This window comes from Mustela putorius, unplaced genomic scaffold (assembly GCF_011764305.1).
Source record: "Mustela putorius furo isolate JIRA1106 unplaced genomic scaffold, ASM1176430v1.1 tig00003845_pilon_pilon_pilon, whole genome shotgun sequence".
NCBI classification, from domain to species: Eukaryota; Metazoa; Chordata; class Mammalia; order Carnivora; family Mustelidae; genus Mustela; species Mustela putorius.
Window position 1 is genome coordinate 79736707 of NW_025421998.1, and position 18904 is coordinate 79755610.

The 18904-nt window shown below is 37.6% G+C and overlaps 1 protein-coding gene across 4 annotated transcripts; it reads left to right on the forward strand.

The window, feature by feature from the left end:
• The first annotated feature begins 776 nt into the window (after positions 1 to 776).
• SPAM1 (sperm adhesion molecule 1) lies at positions 777 to 18187 on the forward strand. Of its 4 annotated transcripts, XM_013050803.2 has the most exons (5): positions 777 to 822; positions 912 to 1043; positions 9567 to 10716; positions 11387 to 11476; positions 17024 to 18187. In XM_013050803.2, the coding sequence occupies exons 3-5, from the start codon at positions 9685 to 9687 to the stop codon at positions 17483 to 17485; spliced, it is 1584 nt and encodes a 527-aa protein (XP_012906257.1). In that variant the 5' UTR covers positions 777 to 822; positions 912 to 1043; positions 9567 to 9684; the 3' UTR covers positions 17486 to 18187. The 4 variants fall into 4 exon arrangements, with proteins under 4 accessions (XP_012906257.1, XP_004741913.2, XP_012906256.1 ...); XM_004741856.3 differs by having other exon boundaries at positions 804 to 1043; XM_013050802.2 differs by having other exon boundaries at positions 804 to 1037.
• Positions 18188 to 18904: the final 717 nt, after the last annotated feature.

The following is an 18904-nucleotide window of genomic DNA, read 5'->3' on the forward strand; positions in this document are numbered from 1 at the left end:
GTAGAGGACGTTGTGAAGAGCAAGATCTTCAGAATTAGGTAGAACCGGGTTGGCGGGCAAGTTACTTGGTTTTTGCTAATGCTTACTTCCTCATTTAGAAAATGCAGATGATAATTCTTACCCCAGAGTGTTAAGGAGACGTTCAAATATCATAACTAATTGTTAACTGAAAACTCTTAGATGACTTGCTAATTAGTTGTTGATTGTCTGATTTTAAAGATTGGTTGAAACTGCTGCTTTCATGTAAACACTCTTTCAATGACATTTTAATGAAAGGCTTTCTGTACTCACATTAACATTTAAAATGTAATAAACATTGCACATTTGTTTAAAGCAGTTTAGGTGACCAATAAATATTACCTATATCTTGGATTTTTAAAACTATAGCCATTGCATGTTAAGAATTAAAAGCAAATGAACCATACACAAGTGAATAAAAACAATATTTTTTTCTCAAAATTATAAACATTCATTAAGTAACTAAAGTACTAATTAGATTCAACCTCGAGAGACTCACTACCCTATAATTACGTTGACAAGTGAACACGTGCCTTGGAAGTTTCTTTTTAAATCTTTGAAGTTATCTTATCATCTGTCTATTCTGTTTTGCACTTGTTTGTTTGTTTGTTTGTTTGTTTCTAGAAAAATTGTGGGTCTTATAAAGAAATTGTCCCCAACCCCCACCCTCAAACTTGGTCCATCCCCCAACTTCATAGTTGGTCCAAACTCTTCAAAAATTCTAAAGCAGAATTTCTGCTGCAGAAATTCTGATTTCCCCATTCTCTCAGAATTCCTTTTTTTCCTTGAGCCGTCTCCCAGTAGGTGAGTCTTAGGGACACTCCCATCCCATCATAAATAAGCCAGATCCTTAGTTGCCCGTCCACACTGAGTTCCTGTCTTCCTTGTCTCAGGTGAGAATCACAGGGTCCTTCTGTTCTCCTCCGTTCTTGGTGAAGACACAAGTCCAAATGCCGGCTCTTCTCATTGACAAGGGTAAATGTGCTAAGGTTTTCATGGACTAGCACAGAGGAGCAGAGGTAACTGTAAGTACTAATGGATCTTTATAATGGCATTAGAAGGTTGACTTTGTAGCTAATTTTTCTTTTTGGATAGCATTTGTCCCACATTTTGATATATATGATGTGTTAGATGTATTGTTTATTTTAATAACAACAACAGTAATGATTATGAATGAGTACTCGTATCTTGTACAGGTAATAAACATGCTAACAGCCAAAGGAAATTTGATACCGAGAAATAATTTTGTTAACTATTGCTTCTTTGAGTTTTGGTAACGGCTCTTCCTCCTCTTTTGTGAAATGGAAGCAGAGCCAGTTCGTTCAGCCAAACTGATAAATAATCGCCAAACACTGTAGAGATATCTGAATTCTATATTAATAATTTTTGTTACTATTCATTTTAAATATCACTTATTTATATGCTACTTACTTATTCCCCTAATCCAATATCAAGGCTGAAAACTGTCCAGATAAATCACATTTGATAAGTTAGAGAAATATTTCCATCGGGCTGAGTGAAGAGTTTGAAGTCTGAGCTTGAAAAGGTTGCTTTCTTAGTGGACTCCTCCATTAGATGTGAAGAAGCAGTCATAACTGAATTAATGCAAGGCACACGAAAGCTAGAGCCAGTCTGATCTGCTGATAGAGTCTGATTCATGAAGACCATGCTGTGAGCTGAAGAATGCCATTGCTGATGAAGGCCATCATCAGATCTGGCTCCATGGTGGTATGAATTAGTTGACTATCTCACTTCTACCAGAACAATTCCAGAACGCTCATACATTTAGAGTGAAAAAAAAATTTTTTTTTTTAATTTCCTAGGGAAGCTTTAATGCTACCAGGTCTATGAATCATGAAATAGTCTTGGATTTTGTCTACTTTTGTCATGCTTTTCCCTGCCTTTCATACAAGGGGGTGGAGGCAAGGGATAATATTATTAATAATAACAGGAACAACTTACGTTTATTTGGTATTTACTCTGGATCAGGTGTATGGGAGAAAAAAGAACTTGCCTTTACCCTGTTAGGTTCTGCACCTGGAGCCTGTGAGTTGAACTGACAAAAGACAGATTAAAGGGAGAAAAACATACAAACTTTAATATTTTTATATGCACGTGGGAGCCTTTATAGTAGTTCAGTCATTTACAGACATTAAAGAATCTTCAGACAGATCAGAATTCTATTCTGGTTGCGAAGAAATTAAATGAATGAGGTTTGAGAATTCTGTGGAGGCCACCAAATAAGAAAGGGCCTGTTCTCAGTACTCAAAACCCAGATACGTCAGACTCCAGAACTTTTGCTATCAGAGTGGCTTGATCCATTTGTTCCTCAGTTAAAAAAAAAAAAAATTTACGTTGTGACCCAGTGCACACACTTAGAAGCATAAAACAGACAGAAAAGGTCCATAAAATAATTTTCTTACTGCAAGTGATGATGGTATTCTCACGCTTCCAATTCTGTTCTGCCCTGTTCTCTCCTAATCTAACCGTTCCACTCTATCAGAGTCAATTTCACTTCTTTTTTTTTTTAAATGGTCATTACCACCAATTAAATCAGTTGTATGGCCCGCTAATAGTTGGTGGACTGAACTTTGGAGAAAAAATTCTAGAAATAGGCCTCCCCAACATCACTTTCTTGGATTGGATAATCGTGCTCATAACTCCTCTCCATTTTTGCCTAAGATGCCCCTAAAATGCTTAGGCAACATTTAGCCCTTGCTCTGCAATGCTCTTTGTAATTACATTTAGACCAGAGGTGATCTCAGTGTGGAAGCATTATCCGAACTCTTCTATTTCCTTGAGCTGGAAGCATGTGATCTCTGTCGAGGCCAAACAGCAGCAACCTCCCAACCTCTAGGTGAAGTAAGGGGGCAATTTAATTGCAAAGAAATACAATTTTTTACTGAGTTTGTACAATTTGAAGTAAATTTTGCAGCTATGACTCGTTCTCTTCCCTTTTGCCTTTTTCACTGACCATGCTTTTTAAAGAAATTAGAGTCCTGATATAACCCCCAAACTTCTCTGTAGCATCTAAAAATTTCAGCATCCCCAGTAAACACTTCTTTGGCCTTCTTGGACTAGGAATTCACAACCCCTAAATTTTTCCAGAGATATCCTTATTCTAATTACATATATTGACTTTTCTGGTTGCTGTACGTCAAAAACCACTATCTCCATACCTTACTACAGTTGTCTTTCTTATGGTTTGGAGGAAACGCAAATGAACCATAATAAGCAAGATTTCATAATATAGGTAGTCCAGGGGTAACAATACTGCAATCCAGATTTGCATAGCTTCTTGTAAAAAATACTTCATAGGTATCATTTCACACATCATCCCAGCATCCCTCAGTGTGAGACTGATCGGGGTATCACCAATATATTTTTAAAAAGTTAATACCTAAAGATTGAGTAATTGAATCTTCCAGTTCTTGCATGATATAACTAAAAATGGAAATAACATCTCAATCTTTTTTGGTCTGGGCTCCTTAATCCCTTTAACTGTGGGTTAAAGGTCCCACCAGCCTTCAGGTCCCATTGGCAGGTAGAAGACTCAGTTAAGATAGGAAGAAAAAAAATTAAAAGTAGATGTATATATATAGATGTAAAAATCAAACAACAAAAAAAAGTAGATGTATGAAGAGGAGAGAAGAGTCTTTGTAAAGGGAGACTCCAATAAATGTTACTAGCTATGATCTATGGCACAGTTGTTTTGATCTTGAGCTATAACACACCCCAACTGGTGGCAGTTAGGGATTGTCCTGAGAGAACAGGTTAGATTTGAATTAGTAATCTTAAAAATCCCTGCTAATTATAATCACTAAGATAAATCTTACTTTTCATACCACAATGCAAGGTCAAAGTAGCTACCTACTGTTACTTCTTCAACTCTCTTAACTCCTTATCTTGTTAATGTTTCAGATATAACAAATTATATTTTAACCAATAGGTGAACTTGTGCTTTGGGAGAATGGTAGGAAATGAAAAATAATTTAGTGAAACTGGGGAAAGGAAAAAGTAATCTGATCAAAGAATTAACTGATAGATAGATTCACTCATTCATCCATACAATTAAGTACTTATGGACCTTCTACTGTGTACCAGGCATAGTACAGGGAATTGGGGACACAGTAGTGAGTTCACAGTTTAGTGAAGAAAGATAGACTTATTTCAAATGGGAACACAAACTACGACTGGTACTAAGAAATAAATACAATTTTTATGACAGTCTTGACACATTTAAATTCGCCTTGGTGGCAATCAGAAATGAATACTTCAATAATCAGATGTGTCTGGAAAGGCTACACAGTGGGAGCAGTCATTGAGAGATCTATCTTTAGGCTCAGAACAGATTTTTACAGATTCAGGGCAAAGATTTATACAAGATGTGCAAGGCAGGATCCCATTGGAATGAAACATATATAATTCTCATATGGAATTCATATAGTCCACAGGCATCTGTCACCACAAAACTCTTCTTCCTCAAAGAAAGAGGGACTTTCATGTGGCTAATGAAAGATTTGAGTTTTATTTTACTTTACATCCTGGCCAAAAGCTAGACTAAACTGAGTTGCCACACGTTCCTCAGAAGTGGAGAAAGAGGGGCTCCTGGGTGGCTCAGTGGGTTAAAGCCTTTACCTTTGGCTCAGGCATGGTCCCGGGGTGCTGGGATCTGGCCCCACATTGGGTTCTCGGCTCAGCAGGGAGCCTGCTTCTTCCTCTCTCTCTCTGCCTGCCACTCCGCTTATTTGAGATCTCTGTCTGTCTAATAAATAAATAAAATCTTTAAAAAAAAAAGTGGAGAAAGAGATGAATAGGTGGGGAGGACAACTGCTTGCTTGAGAGTTCAGTCATAGTTTTGCTTTCACAAAATGTGCATTCTTAAGGTGGACTGTGGAACATGCATTTTTAGGAAAATAAATATTAAATTATTTAGAACATTGACAAGATTTTTGAACCAGTCCTCATTCCTAAGAAGAAAAAAAACCATCTGCATCCTATGTGCAGCATTGAGTAGCCTGGTATCTCTACAGGCACCGAATAAATTGATAAGAAGGAAAACATCTGTTGTATTATCTTTTGAAACTGAGCTCATATGTTTTTCTTCCATGGTATTTACCTTCAGCATTGGCAAATGTGTTTAATCACATTGGATGCAATTGGGTCCCTACTGCCTTTGAAACAGGACATTTATGAGCAAATAGGTGTTTTCTGTCTGAATTAGACTATAGTGGCCATTGGGATCTTTGCTATAATCCCACATGCAGATTTAGTTACTATGACTTTGACAATTCGGAGAAAAAAAACCCAAAAGTCACCTGACTGGTCAAGGAAAGAGAAATATTAGTTATTGCTAACAGAAGACCAATTGTAAACTCATAGCCCATATCAAAGCTGGTATACCTTTGTGACCGTCATTGCCCAAGGCACTGGTTATCACGGAGGCGCTTGTTCCTCCTAAACTTTGACGTCAGTGATACTAAGGCTTTTTGCCTATTTGTGCAAGGCAGCTGAGACACTGTAATTACAGAAGAACTAGGACTGGCCCCAGGTTTTTGGTGGTGGGATGTTGGGTTGGCTGTAAGTCAGGCATCACTAAGCTCCATCTGAGGCTTGACAAATAGCATTGCAGAGGGGAGGCCTAGTGAAGCTACTGTGTTTTCAACTAGCCTCTAGAATTTTAGAGACTTGATTCAATTATTCAAGTACTTAGTTTCAGTCATATCTGGGTGTGACAGTGCTTCACACAAAGCTATAGAAGACATAATTGTCTTCTGAGTAATGTTTGAACTCTCTGGCTTCTGGATGCTTCTAGTTCATTTTTTATTTGAACATTTTCATCTTAAAGTGGTACCCTGAGCCATCATTTTGAGTTTACTGGAATTCAGAGTACATGAAGTTCATTTACTTAATTAAACGATGAACTCACCCAGCATGTACCACAGTGGGGACTGACAAAACATCCCCTACTGACCACGCTAATCAGGCTCATTGAACTCTTTCTGACTAAGCCTCAGACGCTGGGCTTCTGTATTCTTCCTTGTAGAATTTAGTTCTAGCAAGAATCCTGTTAAGTCAGTTTAGTAAGAATTCTCATCCTCCCTACCTGGTCACCTTGGATATCTGATTAGGTTTCCTATCTTCTACTATCCCCCCTGGTTTTGCCTGATCACCCTGGCCTGACTGTTAGGTCAGTTTAGCCAAAGTCTCCCCTCACCCTTGATGTTCCCTCTTAGTTAATTTTCCATCCACAGACACCCCTCCCCCCTCACTTTGCTCTTTGGCTATAAAGTCCCAAATTCTCTTACTGCTTTTGGGAACGGAGTCCAGTTCTATCCCCACTGCTTTTCCTTTGACAGCTCTGTGGATTCCTGGTGATTTGTTTTGATTTCTGTTTGAACACCTTCATTTTAAGGTATCACCTTGGCTGTAATTTTGAGTTTACTGAAATTCAAAGTATATCAAACTTATTCATTTAGTTAAATAATTAACTCATATATGTATCTACTGAATATCAAGTAAGTGGCTTGGAAATTCGAACAACCACCTAATCCTACAATTAAGGATATATTATGTACCTTCTGTTATAAGGACTCTCGGGTCTACAAAGACATTATGGACACAGAATGTTATAGGCACCTTTACTGTCTTTCCAAAGGAATTTCCTTCTAAGATTTAGATGAATTACTTTTTTATTTTCAATTAAACACTCTTGCTATTGAACTATCTTACATTTTCAAAAGATGAAATATTAGTTCTTTTATACCTTATCAATATAATTTGCTTAAGGCTTCAGTATTTAGAATTCATGTTTAATCATGTGGTGGTTTTCTAGCTTCTTAGATGTATTACCTTCTATTTATATCATGGCCGAACAGGAAAAACTTTTATCGCATAAAAAGAACAACAACAAGGGCACCTGGGTGGCTCAGTGGGTTAAAGCCTCTGCCTTTGGCTCAGGTCATGATCCCAGGGTCCTGGGATGGAGTCCCGCATCAGGCTCTCTGCTCAGCCGGAGCCTGCTTCCTCCTCTCTCTCTCTCTCTGCCTGCCTCTCTGCCTCCTTGAGATCTCTGTCAAATAAATAAATAAAATCTTTAAAAAAAAGAGAGAGAAGAAAATGGCACATGGATTTTTCTGCCTTGGGGGTATTATGCTGGTCTCTTAAGTTTGCTCAGAACTTGGCTTAGATCGAGAATGACTTGTAACTGGAGGTAGAAGTTAGCCTTTGAGTTGAAATTAGAGACCAAGCAGTACTTCAGAAATGACACACAGCCTACCAAATGTAATTAGTTTACAAGGGCTACCAAGGCAGCAAATTTGGGGCCAGCTGCTCACTTGAAGTTTTGCCTTTTATTTTTCATATTAAAGAATGATTCCTGAAGTATTTACGGAGGTAATTTAGATACATTAAAGTTATCTTCAGCAACCTGAGGCTTGGGGCTATTTGATTAAGTATTGTAACAATACTTTTCTCATGTGCATTTGTTCTGGGGGTTAGTAGGGTAATGGGGACCTCAGAGGTGCTTTGGAAAGACACCTTAAACCTTGGGACTCTCCACTCTGTCCTTCCTTTCAGTCTTCACTGAGCTTTTACCAAAGTTATAATCTTGGCTTTATCACTATTTGTCCACATTTCTGAATGTTCACCTTTATATAATTTATATATTATATATTTATATAATATTTATATATTATATAATATATAATAGTTTATATATTATATAATATATAATAATTTATATATTATATAAATATAATAATTTATATTAAAAATCTATATATTTATATTTAATCTATATCTGTATATTTATATATTATATAAATATAATATATAATATAAATATATAATAATTTATATATTATATAAATATAATAATTTATATTAAAAATCTATATATTTATATTTAATCTGTATATTATATAAATATAATATATGATATAAATATATAATATAATAATTTATATATTATATAAATATAATAATTTATATTAGAAATCTATAACAATTTTAACAGTAAGAGAATTTTATCTAAATTCAGTTCTTAATTCCACTGAGATAATATATACATAGACTCCTTATAGGAAGTAAGACTATCAGAAGAGTGGTTTCTGAAGACAGTCCTGTGACTGACTTCTACACCTGGTCATTATGATTTTCTAGAAAGAAAGCATTTGTTGTAGAAAAGAAGAGCTTAGCATTGAACCAAGAAATTTAGCTGTTTTGTTTGGCTTTTTCTGTCTGTGACTGTCTTCTCCTTACCTCAAAAATCCCAACTACCAACTCCTTCAAAACATGACATGAGGGCCACCTGGGTGGCTCAGTCAGGTAAGTGTCTGACTCATGATTTTGGCTCAGGCCATCATCTTTTGGTCATGAGATGGAGCCCAAGTCCCATGTTGGGCTCCACTCATCTGGAGTCTGATTGGGATTCTCTCTCTCTCCCTCTGCACCTCCTACCACATTTGCATGCCCACGCGTGCTCTTTCTCTCTCTTAAAAAAAAAAAAAAAGGTAAAACGAGAACCCAGTGAATAAACAGTAAGAAAGTGGATGGTTATTTTCCTCTTCCCACTAAGGAGAAGGTGAGCTTCAAATCTGTTCTGACAAACAAAATTCTAGCCTCAAATTTTGACCCTGGGATTATGATCCGAGCGGAAGGCAGCCACTCAACTGGTTGAGCCACCCAAGTTCTCCTGGAAGATGAAATTCTTGTGTAAAGTCTCTAGTAGATCTTCTAAAGAGATGCATTTCTAGATACTAACCTGTGTCTGTCCCCAATTCTGTGACCCAAGGCTTTGTCCAAAAATGTATAAAGAAGAGATACGTCGTTTCATAAAAAAAAATTACCTATTTTTATATCTATACATAAATTTTGTGTGTATAGGTATGTGTGTCTATATACATATAGACACACAGATATCTACAAATGTAGCGCATCTTTTACTTAATCTTTTACTCAGTTCACTTTGAGATATGATGGAGCACTATTCCAAATAACACTTCAACTTGTTCCTCAGTAGGAGATTTTGGTTGACTCAATAGTTTCTAGCACATTTTTGATACACTACTTCTGGGAGAAATGAATTTTGCCTCCTCCCCTACTTGCCCCCCTTAAAGAAATAAGATGAAATCTCATAATTTTATGAGCGGTTTTTTTCAATTTTTGGCATGCCACTATAAGGTGGTCTTTCAAGAAATAACAAACAAAAATGAGAGATTCAACTGAAATGCTATTTAACAAGGCTTTGCTAAGGCAATGCTTGGCATAGCATTCTACACAAGTGGGAAGGCAAAAGGAAAAACAGGTACATTCGTCTCCCTGTAGGCGCAGTAATGATTTGGAAAGATGAGACAAATGTTAGCTATTACAGGATTTGTATCATGCAGAAGAGAATGTAATTTTATTGGTTCAAACAGGAGTTCTCCAGTTTCTAGAACAGAATTAAACTCCTGCCCTTCAAGTTGAGAACTTGGTAAAGTTGACAGTCTTGATACAGAAACGTAACATTAACCATGTATTCTCTATTTATTTTCTTCCATTTATAGATGAAGCAACTTGCAAAACATTCTTGAAATATGAAGCAAGAAGAATAACATTTAAACGTCGTGTGATCATTATACCTCTTTATCCATCAAAGTGGCTTCATTCCACTACCTCTCTTCTATGCTCAGATCTTGCATTTTTGAAAGATCGGACAAGCTGAAGTGCTTGGGAGAAAATTTTCAGCCATTCGTCTTTGCAATGGGTGTGCTCAGGTTCCAGCGTATCCTCTTTAGGAGTTCTGTGGGATCCAGTGGACTCACGCAAGCCGCGCTCACCCTCCTTCTTATTATATGTTGCTCGACTCAGGAGTACAGAGCACCCCCTTTTATTCCAAACATATCTTTCCTCTGGGTCTGGAATATCCCAAGTGAAAGGTGTGCTATAAATTTTAACGTGCATCTAGATCTGAACCTTTTCTCTCTAGTAGGAAGCCCTCGAAAAACTGCCAAGGGACAAAATATTACAATATTTTATAATAGCAGACTTGGCTACTATCCTTACATAGATGACAAGACTGGCAAAGGTATGAATGGAGAAATCCCCCAGACTGGAAACATGATAAAGCACTTGGCGAAAGTCAGGAAAGATATTGACTATTACATAGACGTAGACACGACGGGCCTGGGTGTCATTGACTGGGAAAACTGGAGGCCTATCTGGATAAGAAACTGGAAACCTAAAGATATTTACAAGAACCTTTCTATTGAGTTGGTTCACCAACAACATGCAGAACTTAATGACACAGAGGCCACCATGAAAGCCAAAGAAGATTTTGAAAGCGCAGGAAGGTGTTTCATGGAAACGACCTTAAAACTGGTGAAAGAACTTCGGCCAAATTATTTATGGGGCTTTTATCTTTTTCCTGATTGTTACAATGGTTTTAAAGATACCGATTACAATGGAAGTTGCCCTGATATAGAAAAGAAGAGAAACGACAGACTCAACTGGTTATGGAAGGAAAGCACGGCCCTTTTCCCATCCATTTATTTGAGCAGCAAATTCAAATCTACTTTAAAAGCTGCTCTCTATGTCCGCAATCGTGTTTTGGAAGCCATTCGGCTTTCTGTAGTACACAGTGTTAAACATCCACTTCCAGTTTTTGTATATACCCGTCCAGTTTTTGTTGACATAGATTTGAAATATCTTTCTCAGGTAAGTCAAGGTGTGAGACCTATGAACTAGCAACCACAAAAGGTGTTTAGTGGAATTCAACATCATTTTTGAAGGGAGTGAGATTTGGCTTTTAACATCCTTTACAAATATGCACACAGATAAGTACTCCATTTTTATGTGAATGCAAAATAAGAGTATATTTCATTTGTTTATTTATTTAAGATTTCATTTATTCACTTGAGAGAGCGAGATAGAGCACGCATGCACAGCAGAGAGAGAGGCAGACAGAGGGAGAAGCAGGTCCCCCACTGTGCAAGGAGCCTGATGAGGGACTCAATCCCAGGACCCCAGGATCATGACCTGAGCTGAAGAGAGCAGTTTAACCGACTGGGCCACCCAGGCATCTCAAGAATATATTTCTTTTAAATGTGATCATATAATATCTTAGCAACAATGAAAAAACTAGGTAGCACATTCAATGTATTAACTCAGTTCCCTTTTTTCCCTTTCATGGGGTTTGTCAATAGAAGTAATTAAAATAATAACAGAAAAATCTATATATTTGTGATAGTAAGGATGTGGTGGCAACAGAAATAGTGGGGAAATATTTGAATTATTATTGTTGTCAGAATTCTTAGCTTTGGTGTTACTGTCTTATGCATAGCATTTCTATTTTATTTCTGTTAACTCTTTCTGTCACATTCACCAGGAGGACCTTGTGAACACAATCGGTGAAACAGTTTCTCTAGGTGCTTCTGGAATGGTAATGTGGGGAAGCCTCAATATAAGCCAAAATGTGGTAAGTTGAATTGACAGGAAATAGATGAAAAGATTTCTACTTTTAATGTTTTTGAGGATGGTTGTACTGAATAATAAAAGTAAGTACTATGCTTGGCACATAGTAGTATGTGCTCAGTTAATACTGGTTGCATCAAGCTGTCCTTCATTTGTGTGGTTATGTTATAAGGCAGAAAAAATTGTACCTCTTTTCCAGCAAGGAAACAGAAATTCATTGAAACTGACCCAAATTCTCTAGGCTATAGGGCAAGCAAGTAGCAAAAAGAGGACTACAAACTCAGTTTTCTGACATGGTGTTTGGCTTTTTGTATTGTACTGTGATAGGTCTCCTCTCAAAAAACCCATGAAGTAGTCAATGAAATAATAGTCAATTCATTCATTCATTCAATTACTGTTTATTAAGCACTTCTTTTGCTTATTCATTTAGTCATTCAATGGCAGTTTGTTACACGGGTCAGCAAATGACGGCCAGGGGCCAAGAATGAATTTTCTCCTTTTAAATGGATGGGGAAAAACTCCCAAAGAATAGCATTTATACTCAGTGAAAATTAGGTAATATTTAAATTTTAGTGTCTACTGGTTACGTTTTATTTAGTGGAATACAGGCACGTTTCTTAGTTTAGATGTCTATGGCTGCTTTTGCAGTACAAAGAAATAATCTGAATAGTTATGGCAGTCACCCTGAAATATTTACTGTCTGCCTCTATACAGAAAACGTGTGCTGACTCTTGGTTTATTGAACATCTCCTGTGATTAAGTGCCAGATAATCCTAGGTGCTAAAAATGAATTTTTGAAGGGATTTGAATGAATTTTGAACTGAATGAAGAGAAGTCCCTTCACCATGAAGCTGCATCCTTACAAGTGGAAATGCAACTTATGCAGATACGATATGTCAGGTAGTGATAGCAATAGAGAGCAATAGATAGCAATAAAGAGCAATGAAGCAGTGTAGGCAGGATAAAGAGAGATAAAATGGTGGTACTTAAGATGGGGCAGTCACAGAAGGCCTCTCTGACGAGGTGCTGTTGGAGCAGAGACCTGATGAAAACCAGGCACCAAGTCTCTAAGACACCAAGCGGGGATGGTGAGTGCAAGAGCCTTCCGGCTGGAATGTGCTCGCCAAAGAAAGACAGAGGAGGTCAGTGTGACCGGAGTGCAGGGAGCAAGGAAGACTTGTGGTAAGCGAGAAGACAGAGGGTCTTATGGAGGGCTTCGCAGGCCACCATGGGGCTTTGTCTCTGATATGGAAGGCCACGAAGAGACTTGAGCAGAAGAGCTGCAGTCTCTGACCAACATTTCTTACTTAGCTGAGCTGAGGATCCACGGTGGACTGGCAAGAGCGGGAACAGGGAGAGGAAGCTGTTGATGGCCTGGACCATAGGTGCTGGCGTGTGGTTTGAATATAACCCAACAGTAGAACTGAGAGGTTGGACTGAGGGACTGGATGAGTAGGATGGATAAGAGAAGTGGTTAAGATTACTCGAAGGCTTCTGGTTTGAAGGTATTGGCCTCTGAGATGGGAGAGACTTAAGGAGGAATGGTTTGGTGGGGGCTGGGTGGGGAGGAAGACAAAGGAGCCGGGAGTGGGGAAGAGGTGCATAAGCAATTGGGAATTACTTTTTTCAAAATATTACTAAATTGTTCAAACCTTCTCTAAGGGAGAGGAAAAGGAATACTTCCTTATTTTCCACAAGTTATATTTACTGTTGTCTATTTTAAGTAAAATTTTGAGTAAAACTTGTTTTATTAGGGAAAAAATGTCCACTTTTTTCTGTATGGGTGACTTCTTTTCATTTTTCTCCTAATGCAGTTTCTTCAGTTCAAAAGGCCTTTAACTATTACCACCTAATCCTTTTCTCTCTTCCTGTATTTTCATCCTTGTCTATTTTTCTGTGTCAGATCTGTCTTCCCAACCTCTTCAATCCTCTTGACTCAAGAGTAAAGCTATCACATGGACACTGCTAAACTGGAGCTCAACTTTTCTTTCTCTAATAGATGTGGAAATATGAGAGACTTAGGTGCCACAGAGAATATCTCATAGAGCTCATGGCCAGGGAGACTTCTCTTAGGACCTATAGAGAAGAGACTTTATACAGCAATCTAAGACCAGAAGAGGCCTTTTGTCTCTTGTCCTTCAGATAGCCTCACTATATTATTAATTCATTTACAAAAGTACCTAACAGTAGTTTCCCCATTATGAGATTCTTTCAAGATCATCTGAGCCCTTCTACTTTTTGGTAGAACTCTATTGTCTCTGGCTTGATCACCAATAAGGAGAAATAATATAAAATAAAAGTATGGAGAAAGGTGTATGTCCCTGGTGCAAAATCTTCCATGTCAGAAAATCATTAAAAAAATTCTAATTCTCCTAAATATATTCCTAATTTTCATTCACTGTGTCTCAAATCTGTAAACACCTTTCTCAAGGGTCTTATAAATTATCTGATGGAATCATTTATAAATATTCCCCATACTACATTCCTTCTTTTTTTTTTTTAAAGAACTGAGAACTCCACCCTTACTCTGATGAGGAGTGAATCAGGCTTTCTCCAATTAGTAGTACGGCATGACATATTATTATAAGTCACACCTAGTTTTTTTCTCTTATTATTGCATGACTCTCAGACCTGATTATTAAATATTTAGAAATTTTGTGAACTGGTTGTTAACACAACCATTATTAAAAATTAAATTACAAAAACTTAGAATGAAATAAGTAGTGTTAAAACCAAAGCAATACATACTCGGGGCACCTGGGTGGCTCAGTCTGTTAAGCAGCAGCCTTTGGCTCAGGTGCTGGGATGGAGCCCCGCGTCGGGCTCCCTGCTCAGTGAAGGGCCTCTTTCTCCCTTTCCTGCTTACCCTGCTTGTGCTCTGTCAAATAAATAAATAAAACCTAAAAAAAAAAGAAGTAATAAATACTTAAAATGTATCAGTTATATACTTCACTTTACTATTATCTATACTCTTGAGGAACTTGACATCTATTATATCTGCATAAGTGGAAATAGTACGTAATGATGTGCTTCTCCACACCATATTACCCCAACAGGGGCTTGATTTCCAATCACTCAGTGAAAGCAGGTTGATAGCTTAAAACTGGCCACAGCAGATGTACTTATACCCCGTGGTATATTGACAAATGCTATAAACCAGACCTTATCTTTTAGAAAGTCAGTTTCAGATCCTTCCAAAGACTACATCTTGTGTGGGCTAACGATTCTCAAACCATTCTTATCCTTCACTCCTCTTTTTGCCCAGCTCTTGTCTCTGTGGTCACCCAGACTGTCATCTGAACTTCGTATCAATTCTCATATATCTTGGCCCCTGGGGATACAGTATTGAAGAACACTGACGAAGTCTCGGCACTCAGGCAGCGGATATTAACGTTGGAGGGATTAAGAAAAATATTTGATGTGATAAGTAATATATAGAGAATTAAAACAGATGTGAGAAAGTAGATAGGAAAGGTGTCTGAGGTTTAATTAAAGCTGCAATCTGAATGGCGCGATAAAGTGACCGTGTTAAAAATTAGAGGAAAGAGGGACGCCTGGGTGGCTCAGTGGGTTAAAGCCTCTGCCTTCAGCTCAGGTCATGATCCCAGGGTCCTGGCATCGAGCGCCGCATCGGGCTCTCTGCTCAGCCGGAGGCCTGCTTCCCTTCCTTTCTCTCTGCCTGCCTCTCTGCCTACTTGTAATCTCTGTCAAGTAAATAAATAAAATCTTAAAAAAAAAATTAGAGGAAAGAGCATTCCAAGCAGAGGGAAGAAGTAAGTGCAGTTTGAAATAAACTTGCCATTCTTATGAAACAACTAGCATGCTTAAGGCAGAGTAGGTAAGGGAGTGGTACTGAAGAGTAAGGAAGAATTACCTCACATCAGGTTGTATATAAGTCAGGCGAAGTTGAATTTTATTCTAGACACCATGCAAAACTAGGATTAAGAAGAGGTTTTCTACTGCTGCTATAATAATGACAACATACTTAGTTTAAACAAGAGAGAATTATTATCTTATACTTTGGAGTTCAGAAGTCCAGCATGGATCTTAACGGACTCAAATCAAGATGTTGATAGGGTTGCATTCCTGTCCAAGGGAGGACCCTTACTTGCTCATTTGGGTTGTTGGTAGAATTCATTTCCTCCTGGCTGTAGCAATCAGATGTCTATTTTCTGGCTGGATATGACGGCTAAGGGTTATTTCCAGCTTCTAGAGTTCACGGCACTCTCCAGCTCTTGGCTCTCTCCTCTATCTTCAAAGCCAGCCATGCTGGGTTGAGTCTCCTTGATCTTTAATTTGTTCTCTTTCTTCCATCTCATTTTTTTAAAAATCCAAGCTGGAAAAGTTTCTACATTTTTAAAGGACTCATGTGATTAAATTGAGTCCATCCAGATAACCTGGGATAATCTCTCCATCTCAAGGACTACATTCTTCTCTGTAATCTTATGTATAATGTTCCTTTTGCCATGCAAGGTAACAAGGTCACAAGTTCCAGGGCATTAGAATATGGACATTCTTGGAAGGCCCTATTCTTCCTACCATTGCTGGCATCATCTCAAGGCATATAACGAGATAGAGTCAAGTGGAAGCTTCCAAGATTCCTTGACTTGCCTTCTGATCTACCACCACCATTTCCTTTGGTCTGCTGGAGAACTAGCATGGCCAGCTTTCTCAGTGGAACTATAGATTATGAAAGAAAGCAAGTGACTATCTTCCATGTTTTTGAAAAGACAGCATCCCAGTTTTAGAATGCATCAGTCTCAAGATGAATCATTTTACTTACTCATCACTCGTGCTCTGCCAAATAAGTGTATTTGTAAAAGAGCTGTCATAATTCACCCATAACTTGAACTATACATAACATTTAACATAAAGTATACTCAGTTGAACCTGTTTAGTTGTTTTGAGCTAGCAGTTGAGAAATCTTCCTCATGCTGTTTAAACTTGTCCTCACAAAGATGATTCTTATTAATTTTATTTATAATTTCATGAGGGCTAACCAATGATATGCTCGATCTTAATTCTAAGCACTTTTATATACATTGTATCTTGTCATCTTCACAACAACCCTAGGAGGTAAGTGCTATAACAATCCTTATTTTACAAACTATGAAGCTGAAGCATAACGGGGTTAACTGATTTGCCTTTAGGACACTAAGACTTAGAAAACTTGCAAGATTTCCAAGGTCACAGAGCTAGTCATTCATGGAACTGTGACCAATCTGGGAAGATGGGCCCCAGAGACCATTCTGTAACTGCTCTACCATCCTGCCCTATTTTAGGAATTATAGAAGAAGTCCAAGGCTAGGCTGAAGTTAAGGTTTAACTGGTCAATTATTAAGTTAAATCAAATGGCATGTGAAACTTACTTACAAATGTTACAAAACAGTTGGAATAATCTTGTTTGATAAGGTAAAAATGGTAAACTACTTCCTACCTCTTGCTGGGTCTTGTTTTATCTTGCTTCCTTAGAAACCGCCTATCATAGTGAATTAATTCACAGATGAGCTAACTTGTCCCTTAATATTCTAACCTTCTTATAATTTTACAGCAATCTTGCACAGAGCTAGACAACTACATGAAGAATACACTGAATCCTTACATAATCAATGTCACCCTCGCAGCCAAAATGTGCAGTCAAGCGCTCTGCCAGGACCAAGGAGTGTGTGTAAGGAAACACTGGAATTCAAGTGACTATCTTCACCTGAACCCAGATAATTTTGTTATTCAACTTGAGAGTAATGGAAAATACACAGTACAAGGGGTACCCACACTTGAAGATCTACAACAATTTTCCCAAAACTTTTACTGCGCTTGTTATGCCAATGTCCATTGTATGGAGAGAGTTGATATGTCTGAAGTCCATACTATTAAAGTATGTGTGCCTGGAGATGTTTGTATAGACACCTTTCTAAACTCAGGACCCAGTGGTCAGCCTTCTAGCTGGAAGGAGAAATCAGCCACTTCGAGCAGTACCTTATCTGCCATGCCACCTGCCACAGGGTCTCCATGATCCTGCGAAAGATCTTAGTAGGTGCGTCAAAGCCAGATAGCAGAAGAGGACTCCAAAAACCTTCGAGTAGGCTCTCAAAGTGTACATATTCAAAATAAGAAACAATAAACCCATTCAAGTATAAGTTCAGTGTTTATTAAATTTTCTGCCTACATACATTGCTTTAATATCCTTTACACATCTATATACAACAGTTTAGCTAGCTTACTTACTAGGCAAATGACAGTTCCTATACACTTAAAGATTTATATTTGAAAAGTTCATCAAAACTTATGGGCAAGATAGTATTTTTTTTTTTGAGCAAAGATTGCTTTTTCGCAATCAAATTGAACCAGAGATCATTATTAATTGATGAACAAAGGATGTTGGCTAGCACTTTCATTGATACTACATTTTGCTTTTGAAAATCAGAGTAGAATGTTAATTATTAATTATTAATATTTCATAGAATTTGTTTTGTGAGAGGATATCCAACTTTGTATTTTCTAATTGCCATGAGCCTATAGCAAATATCTCACATACCATGATGTGTATATACAAGAACTAACAGGTATCTGCTATATTCTTGGTTCAATTTATCAAAAACTGATTGTAAGGTCTATACACTTAGAGCCTAGTGTTCTTCTGATAAAAGTAAAGATTTAGGGGCGCCTAGGTGGCTCAGCAGGTTAAGCCTCTGCCTTTGGCTCAGGTCATGATCTCAGGATCCTGGGATTGAGTACTGCATTGGGCTCTCTGCTCAGTGGGGAGCCTGCTTCTCCCTCTCCCTCTGCCTGCCTCTCTGCCTACTTATGATCTCTCTCTCTGTCAAATAAATAATATATATATTTTTTAAAAAATTAAAGATTTAAATAATGCTAATTTACTGCAAATGAATGTCTTTCCAAGTAGTTTGTAATTTGCAATAAAAATGTCAAATTGTTATGGTAATAAACCTTATCTTTTAAAATGTAATATCCCAAGTGTACCCTGTCTGCCTTGAGCATGTAACTATGGATTTTAGGTATTTCATATTGATAATTTCTTCAAGTTATGTTATAAAAAGGTAACCTTTAAAAAGTGATTATCCTGTCAGCTCTGTACATGGTTTAATAGGTATTCAGAATAAATACAAAAAACAGCCCCGTTTCCTTTCACTCTTGATGGTCTTTGACAATTCTGTGTACTTAAATGGCCTTATTTCATCTGAGCATCCATTCACATCTTTCATGAAGTATTTATTGAGCGTTTACTCTCTGCCAGGCTCAGTATTCAGTGTCTCAGATTCAAGGTGAAGTAGCATGGTCTTGCCTCAGGGAGTTTGTTATACATCTGAAGAAGATAAATATTTGAAAGTAGAAAATAACAACATAGTCTGTGATATAAATGCTATTAGAGAAGTCTGGCATGCTCTGGCATACAAATAAGAATTTGGAGGTG